This window comes from Fistularia commersonii, chromosome 11 (assembly GCF_037954325.1).
Source record: "Fistularia commersonii isolate RoL2024-O1a breed Wild chromosome 11, RoL_Fcom_v1.0, whole genome shotgun sequence".
NCBI classification, from domain to species: domain Eukaryota; kingdom Metazoa; phylum Chordata; class Actinopteri; order Syngnathiformes; family Fistulariidae; genus Fistularia; species Fistularia commersonii.
The window spans coordinates 14,276,859-14,285,160 of record NC_141294.1 but is presented as its reverse complement, the minus strand read 5'-3'; the positions used below and the strand labels follow the sequence as shown (position 1 = coordinate 14,285,160).

The window sequence follows — 8,302 nt, the reverse complement described above, 5'->3', positions numbered from 1 at the left end:
TTGAGTTTCACCTTGATGTCCGATCTCTCGTCGTCCTCCTCCTCCAGGAGGTCACTGTGTTCCGTGCGAGACGTCCCGGGAGACTCGCTGCTGTTCGGCGCCTGACGGAACGAAGAGGATTTATTTAATTTTTAACAAACCAGAGCGAAGCCCGTTCCGGCTTCCGGAACTCACCATGGGCTCCTTGACGTCCTCCTCGTCGTCGTTGCCGCGGGTGGCGTTGTGATCGCTGTGGACGATTTGGACGCGGATGTCGCTTTTGGAAAGGCGGGTGCACCTCTTGCCTGGGGGTTTCGAAGGACGAGCGTCAATCGTGCGCCGAATCGCGAGGGCTCTTTCGCGGCTAGCGGACGCAAAGAAGAGGTGGTCGGCCTTTCGGCCCGATACTGACCGTTGAGCTCACCTTTGCCTGTGTGCCTGCAGCAGAGGGACACCAGCGTGATGACGCAGATGAGCAGGACACATCCTCCGCCCACGGCGCCGCCGACGATGATCAGCATGGGCAGGGCTTCTGCGGCGAGGAGATGGTTGTCAGTGTCGGGACGGCGCGGATCAAACAAGAGCGGAGATCCGCTCGTTTGTCTTGCTAATTCCAGAAACGTCTTCGCCTATAGCCCGTAAATCCAACCGCGGTAAAAACTCCGGCCCGCTCGAAGCTCGTTCGCGCTCACGTGGGCAAAGCGGCAGTCTGAGAAGGAGGGTAACAAGGCTTGACACGCAATGAAGCAATAGACTGTAATCTAATTAGAGATTCCAGTAGATACCGCTGCCCGTGTCTCCGGAGACCCCCACTCCGCTACGCTGATGCAAATTAATGGCGAGGACCGTGTTTTTGGTGTCTCCTGCAACAAAAGCTTCCCCCAAAAGCAAATGCGGCGGCGGGCGGCGCTACGCTCTCCGTCCGAAAAAACAAAACAACCGGGAGAAGACCTCGTCCCATTTAAGAGACCGACCAGAAGCGCATCTGGCTTCATCTAATTGACTTTTGTCCCCAATCGATAGCGATGTTATGGGGCAAACGGATTCATTAGACGCAACCGTCCGCTGATTGCATCGTATCGATTAGCGGAGTGTAATTAAGATAAGCATAAAGCGAGGGGCGCCGCTTTCTTCCTTATCTGGCCCCCCTTTTGCCGCAGTCATCGACGGTATCACCGCCAGTTCTTTGAAAAGCTCCGTCGGAGTCCCACCTTGTTCCTTCAGCGTGACCAGGGCGGTGCCGGTGCCGAAGCGGTTCCAGGCGGTGCAGTTGTAGCGCAGCTGGAAATCCTGCGCCAGGGTCTCGGAAAGCACCAGGGAGGAGACCACGTCGTGGTCGCCGGCCACCGTCTGCACCGAGTAGCGGCCCGAGGAGCCGGAGGACAGGCTGGTGTCGCCGAAGCTCCACACCTGCGGATAAAGCCGCTATCTTAGGAAGGGTTCCTCCGTCCCGAGCGAACGCCGCTGATTATTCTCCGCCGCCCGAAGGAAGGCCCGGCTTCTCGCCGTGTTCTTCTTCTCCTCGCCGACCTTTCAAGCGCTCCGCAGCCTCCCACGTCTGCCCTGCAGGTGAAGCCTGAGGAGAGTTCGGGCGCCGCGGCGCCAAACGAGGCTCCTCTCGGCCGCCTCTGGTGCCGGGCCAGCGGGGCACTTGCCTCTCGCTCCTCCTCGCAGCATAATTATCCTCCCTCAGCCCGGCGTACATCCAGAAGTTCACCGAGGTCAGCGGAGCCGATGCCTCCCGGGCGGCTAATTGAATGCGGTTTGGCAGAAAACCTGCGAGAAACCCTCGCCGAGATCTTCCGACGGGCCTCGAAGATGCCGCCCGTAAACGAGCGCGACGCGAAGGCGCCGAGCCGGGGTCAAAGTTGAAAACCCGCCCCGGAAGATACCCCCCCCTATCGCGAGCTCCCGAGGAAGAAGCGGCGCACTTACGATCTTCTCCGGAGGAGGGCTGCTCCCGACCCGGCACTCCAGCTTGCCCTTGGAGTGCTTGACGGCATGCTGCGTGGCGTCCGCCGTGATGATCGGCGGGCCTGGAGGCGGCGGGGAAGGGGAAGACGCGGTGAGCTTGGATTGACCGAGCGCTACGTCCGCAAGGGTAACGGTAAACTACGCACCGTTTACGGTCAGGGCGACGTCTCTCTCGGCGACGCCGATCCGCGGCACGATGGCCTTGCAGGTGTACGTCCCGCCGTCCTCCTGGGTCACGGCCTTCAGCTGCAGGGTGTTCCCGTTACTCAGCACCTATCGGGAGTTTGGAAGGAGAAGCGCGTCAGAGGCGGTTGGAAGTCGAAGCCGAGCCAGGAGAACGTGGGCGACGTGTCAGTTAGCGCCTCGCCGTCGGGCTGACGGTTGTTTGGAAGTCTTTTGAGCGTAACTTTTGGTAGCTAAAGCAGCGGCGCTAAGCGACGGGGGTGTCGGGAAGGGAGTTACTCAAACGGCGTGGGGAGAACCTTCGCCTCCGCTACCTCCTCGGTTCCTCGATTCCTGTCATTCTGTCAAGCTGCGCTTAATCCATTTGCTCCGTCCCCTCCGCCCCCTTCCATTTCTTTTTATTTTGAATTTCCACACACTTGGAGTAACCCAATTAGTCCATTACCGGTGGACGTTTGAGGCGCGGATGTGGTGGGTGGCTTCGAGGAACGCTCTGCTAAAAGCGTTAGCTTTCAGACCTGAACGTTTTAAGAGTGACGTGGAGGCGCTCACCCACGATGGCCTTCTTAACGTAGATGCTAAGCTAGCCGCTTAGTCGCGCCGTCGTCAGCTCACTCCGCACTATCGCTCCTCAAACTCTTCACGACGGTAACCTCTCTCAGGGGGCGGAGCTCGATCTACCCCAGCTTCTCATCCACCGTCGTCGCGTGTTAGCAATTAGCGCTACCGTTCTCACTAGCTTGTGCGCTGCACGTAAAGTAGTCCCCTGAGAGGACGGAAGCTCCCGCCATGAAGATGAGCCGTGTGTGTCCTCACCACGCTGGAGCCCTGCTTGGTCCAGGCCAGAGTCAGAGGAGGGTTCCCTGTCCAGGCGCAGGTAAACGCGGCGTCCATACCGATGTCCACCGTCATCGGCTTCGGCTCCGACAGCAGTCTGGGTCCGACTGCGAGGGGGGGAAGGGCGCGATCATTAACCGACGCTTTGACCGTCTGCCGTCGGTTTCCGTCTGGATCTCCACAGGTAGACTCACACTGGACGTCCACCAGGGTGCTGACGTTGGTGCTGCCCACGGAGTTGGACACCTCGCAGGAGACGGGGTCCGTGAAGTAGGAGTAGTCCACCGTCACCTCCAGGCTGTCTCCGTTGGCCTCCGAGATGGGAACCCCGCCTTTGGACCACCTGGGATGGACGGAGGAGGAGGAGGAGGAGGAGGAGGAGGGGAGCCTCGTAATCAGGTCGGATTATTTGCTCGGAGAAGCCGCTCGGTCGTGCGAGTCAAAGCGGCTATTAGCTAATTTAAGGGCTCGTGCCGATCACAATTACCGGCCGCCAATCACAGAGCCTGGACCCGTTTACGCTTCGGAGGCTGTTTCCGGCCGTCGACCGGAACCGATCGAATACCGGCGGATATCGTGGTCCTCGACGGGGAAGGTACCTGTAGCCGGTGATTTCCGGGTTGGCCGAGGCCGAGCAGATGAAGAGGACCTTGGCGCCCTCCGTCACCGTCTGGGGCTGCACCGACAGGGTCACCGACGGGGGGTCTGACGGAGACGGGAATCAGAAATTCGTTATTGCGCCGGGAAATTTGCGGCGGTGTAACGTTTCCAGGCCGACGCCGTACGTACGATGAATACAAAATACAATAATTAAAAAAAAAAAAAAAATCAAGTTATTAAATTAAAATGAATTATTAAAAGTTAGAAATAGATAAATATATTTAAAGAAATCAATACAACTAATGGATCATATTTTAAAAAATTAAAACATGCATGAAATTGAAATAAATTATTAAAAGTTAGAAATAAATAAATATATTGAAAGAAATTAATACGAGTAATAGATCATATTTTAGAAAAATAAAAAAATGCAAAAATAAAAATCAATTATTAAAAGTTAGAAGTAAACAAATATGTTTAAAGAAATCAATACAACCGATAAATCATATTTTAAATAATTAAAACATGCATAAATTAAAATAAATTATTAAAGGTTATAAAAAAATAGATACATTTAAAGAAATCAATATAACTAATATATGATATTCAAAAAAATAAAAAATACATAAAAATGAATTATTAAAAGTTAGAAGTCAATAAATATATTTAAAGAAATCGATACAGCCGATAAATCATATTTTAAAAAATTAAAACATGCATAAAATTAAAATAAATTATTAAAAGTTATGAATAAATAAATATATATATTTAAGAAATCAATACAACTAATAAATCATATTCAAAAAAAAGAAAAAAATACATTAATAAAAATGAATTATTAAAAGTTAGAAGTAAATAAATATATTTCAAGAAATCAATACAAACAATAAATCATATTTAAAAAAAAAATAAAACATGCATAAAATTAAAATGAATTATTAAGTCATAAATAAATGAATATATTCAAAGAAATCAATGACTAATAAATCATATTTTAAAAATCAAAAAAAATGCATAAAATTAAGATAAATAACTGCATTTGAAAAATGATGAAAAATAAATTGTAATATACATGTATAAAATGTAAATCAATATTAAATGCAAATAGCAAATAGATTAAACATGAAAAAAATAAAGAAATAAAAAACAACAACAGTGCAAAGGAACACATCGTGCGCGAAGCGCCAAAGAGGAAACTATTCTTCTCGGCTTGTTTGGACTCACGTTGGACGTTGATGGTGATGGACGTCTGCCTCCCCGCCGGGGCGGCCGGGTTCAGCACCCTGCAGGTGTAGGTGCGTCCGGTGTCGCTGTCCTCGGGCACGATGGGAAGCCTGCTGACGGCCGCCTCTCGCTTACCGTCCTCCAGCAACGTCTGCGGAGTCGAACCGGAACCCGTTAGAACGGAGGCGCGCAGAATATCGGTCGCTCGCCATTTGTTCGGGCGCCATTTAGGAACGTCTCCATGACACGACCGGTCCTATTTCTCCACGGGAGACATTGAAATTGCCGTTCTATCCTTTGACGTGGCAGTTAAATTATATATTTTACGACGTGGCGGCGGCGGTGGCGGCGGCGGCGGCGGCGGCGGGGGGAATATTGTGCTGCTCCCACATTTTCCGAGAGTGTTCCCCGTCAGCGCTCCTTGTTTGTCATCATCTTTCAAATCTATTTAGTGCTCAGAGAAATCAATACGCCTAAGTGAGAAAAGGTGTAGATTCGGAGGGGAAGGCACTCTGCTTTTTTTTTTTTTCTTCTTCTCTTCCCCTCACACACACACACACACACACACATATATAATGGCCTGAGTGCGGGGGATGTTTTGGTGGTGACAGTGAAAAAGAAGTGTCACACATCTTTGGGAAGGAGAAAGGGCAAGGCTGGGCTTTTTGCCTGCACGGCCCGATCGATGAACCCAGGGTGGCGGCGGCGGCGGCGGCGGCGGAGCATTTTGATTGGATGCAACCCCCCCCTCCCCCGTCACGACTCCTGGCTCGAACAGAGAACCACCAAACCCCGGTTTCATTCCCCCATATCGGATGGGGAGGGGGGAAACTCTTTGTCTGTTCCGTTCCTCCCTTCCCCCCCTTCTTGGCTCCCGCCGTCTTTAAACATGGCGTTTAGCGTCGTTTAGCGTAGCCGGGGAGCGTGAAAGATGTGACACTTTCCCAGCCGCGGCCGGCTCACGCTCCGCCGAGCCTCCATTGTGCTCGCCGCGTTGTTGTGGGTGATTTCTCCTCTACTGTATGAAACGCTCATGCCTGTCTGAGCTTTGGCATGCTCCAGTTATGCTGTAGTGTGGCTGCATTAGCGAGGAAGCGGAGGTGGGGGTGCGCGGAGGGAAAGGGGGGGTTCAGGCTCGAGGCGGGAGGGGGACCGCAGAGGGGAGGCGTCCGAAAACGGCGTTCACCTTGGAGTAGATGGCGGTCTCCATGACCTCCCCGTCCCTGTACCAGGTGATCTCGGCGGCGGGTTTGGCGCCGGACGACTTGCAGGTGAGGTTGTGAGGCGTGTGGGCCTTCAGGCGAACCACCGGGCCGCCCTCCACCAGCGGGTCTGCAGGCGGGACTGCAAAACACACACACACACACACATGCGCAGCGTTAGAAAAGTTCGGATCGGTTGGCGCGGCGTCCCGGCTCACGAGGAACGTCGTTCCGCGGTAAAACTCAAACCCGGTGATTTACTTTCGGGGTGACGAGCGTTCTAATTCTATTTCCTCCTCGCGCCTCTCGGCCGCGTTCCCACCCGGACGCTTATTTGTCCGTTTATTTACGGCGGCGAGCCGAGCACGCCCCCGCTGATGAAGGCGTCCATCTCCCCGACCAATAAGAGAAGGCGTAAACATGTTTTTTTCACTATGTGTGTGTGTGTGTGTGTGTGTGTTGGCCTTTCTCCCCCCCCCCCCCCCCTTCCTCCCCCAAACCAATTTCACTCTGTGTATCTGAATTGTCAGAGGTCCTTCCGTTTCCGTGGCACGGACACTAATGGAATCCGAGCGCGAGGTGATTTTAATTTCCACGCCGATTCCCCCGACTGCACTCGCGCCGGTGACTCCTTTGACTGTGCGGGATTGCTTTTAGCAACACAAATAGACGTGCACAGAAAAAAAAAAAAAAAGGGGGGGGGGGGCACACACACACACACACACAAAAAAAAACACACTCCTTCCAGAGTGGACGCTCTTGATATCGTTTATATGATTATGAAAAGTGTGCCTTGCTCAAGAGCCAGCGTTGTGTGTGTGTGTGTGTGTGTGTGTGTGTGTGTGTGTGTGTGTGTGTGTGTGTGTGTGTGTGTGTGTCATTGAAGGCCACTAAAGGTTGGCTCTCTCAATCCGCCAGCGGAGATGAAATGTTCCCCGCGATCTTGCTTGCCTTTTCCACGGCAACCCTGTCGTCGTGCTGGAAAACATCACCACGGCGACGCCCCCCCCCCCAACACACACACACACACACACACACTTGCCAACACACAGCCAACCCCCCGCCATGTTGACCCTTCATGTTTGGTATCTGTGGGCTGATTCATGGACGGATGAGGGAACTAATTAGCAGAGTGATGTTCCCCTGAATGCCACCAGATGCCAGCAGTGCTTTGCTCATTGCAATTCCCACCAGACCTCCTCTTTCTCCTCCTCCACCTTCTCCTCTTTCTCCTCCTCCACCTTCTCCTCTTTCTCCTCCTCCACCTCTGAACCGGCTGTGTGAGGAAGTAGCTCACTCACATCGCGTTCATGTAAAAAGAAAAACAAAAAAAAAGCTTCCTAGCGGCGGCCGGATGTGGGGTCTCGCTGTGAAACGCGCAAACGTCCAACGTTTCCTTCCTGACGACTTAGCGGCTTGTCCTTAGCGGGCTAGCGCGGCTACGAGCTTCCGCGGCGGGCCTTACCTAGCACGGTTAGCTTAGCACGGTGGGAACGCAGCCCCGCCTGCGTGGCCTGACACTCGTAGACGGCGTCGTCCGCCAGCTCCGCCGAGTCGATCAGCAGGCTGTGCTCTCCTGACAGCGGGTCGCCCATCAGGGAATATCGCATCCATCCTGCGGGAGGTGTCCGGTTAGAAAGGGGTGGGAAACAAACACTCGGCGAAAATGAGCAGGAAGAGAAATGTGGCGAGCGACACAATAAAGGCCGAGGTCGAGGAGAATCATCTCCACCTTCGTCGGAGGCCGCCGCGCATTTAAATGTCACCGGGCGACCGAAGCCAAATTGATTATCCGCCTTCCGACAGGACGGTGAAAAAGCTTTAAACAGGAAATTACAGCCGGCGGCGTCTTATTATCTCGCCGTCCGTCCGCGCCATCGCGGGGAGGCCGACAAACCGGCGGGCGGTTGAATAAAGAGTCCCGGGTCAAACCTGGCAGGTCTCTTTCTCCGCCCAACGCCAGCCCGTCTTTGGTCCACTGCACCATCCCACGGTAGCCCACGATGACGCAGGGCAGCGTCACCGACTGGCCGGCCACCACCACCTTGTCCTGGGGCTGCTGGGAGAAGTACGCCGCCTGGGTGGCGGCTGCGGGGAAACAAAGACGAGAACACGCTTAAAATATGGCAGCTGCTAACAAGCATCACGGCGAGAAGAATCAGACGCACCTCTATAAGCTATCTAACTGTTTCCCAAAGACCATATGCTTGTGTTCAGGCCGGCACGGGGCGACGATGAAGATCGGAAAAACTTTATTTGTCCCCGAGACCCCAAAGTTGTGAGCGTGTAAACGTCAAGAATAA

General features: G+C 53.1%; 1 protein-coding gene across 2 annotated transcripts in view; it reads right to left on the bottom strand.

The window, feature by feature from the left end:
• The window catches only part of kirrel2 (kirre like nephrin family adhesion molecule 2), a 34,667-nt gene that overhangs the window by 1,820 nt on the left and 24,545 nt on the right, over nt 1-8,302 (bottom strand). The window contains exons 2-14 of one of the 2 annotated variants that reach the window (XM_086155165.1): nt 7,932-8,087; nt 7,465-7,614; nt 5,984-6,141; nt 4,798-4,948; nt 3,573-3,678; nt 3,168-3,316; nt 2,953-3,080; nt 2,100-2,226; nt 1,915-2,015; nt 1,191-1,389; nt 404-511; nt 175-284; nt 12-101 (exon numbers count right to left, since the gene is read on the bottom strand). In XM_086155165.1, the coding sequence (XP_086011291.1) occupies nt 12-101; nt 175-284; nt 404-511; nt 1,191-1,389; nt 1,915-2,015; nt 2,100-2,226; nt 2,953-3,080; nt 3,168-3,316; nt 3,573-3,678; nt 4,798-4,948; nt 5,984-6,141; nt 7,465-7,614; nt 7,932-8,087 (1,733 nt within the window). Of the gene's footprint in view, nt 1-11; nt 102-174; nt 285-391; nt 512-1,190; nt 1,390-1,914; nt 2,016-2,099; nt 2,227-2,952; nt 3,081-3,167; nt 3,317-3,572; nt 3,679-4,797; nt 4,949-5,983; nt 6,142-7,464; nt 7,615-7,931; nt 8,088-8,302 lie in introns of both variants that reach the window. The other variant, XM_086155166.1, reaches the window with a different exon arrangement.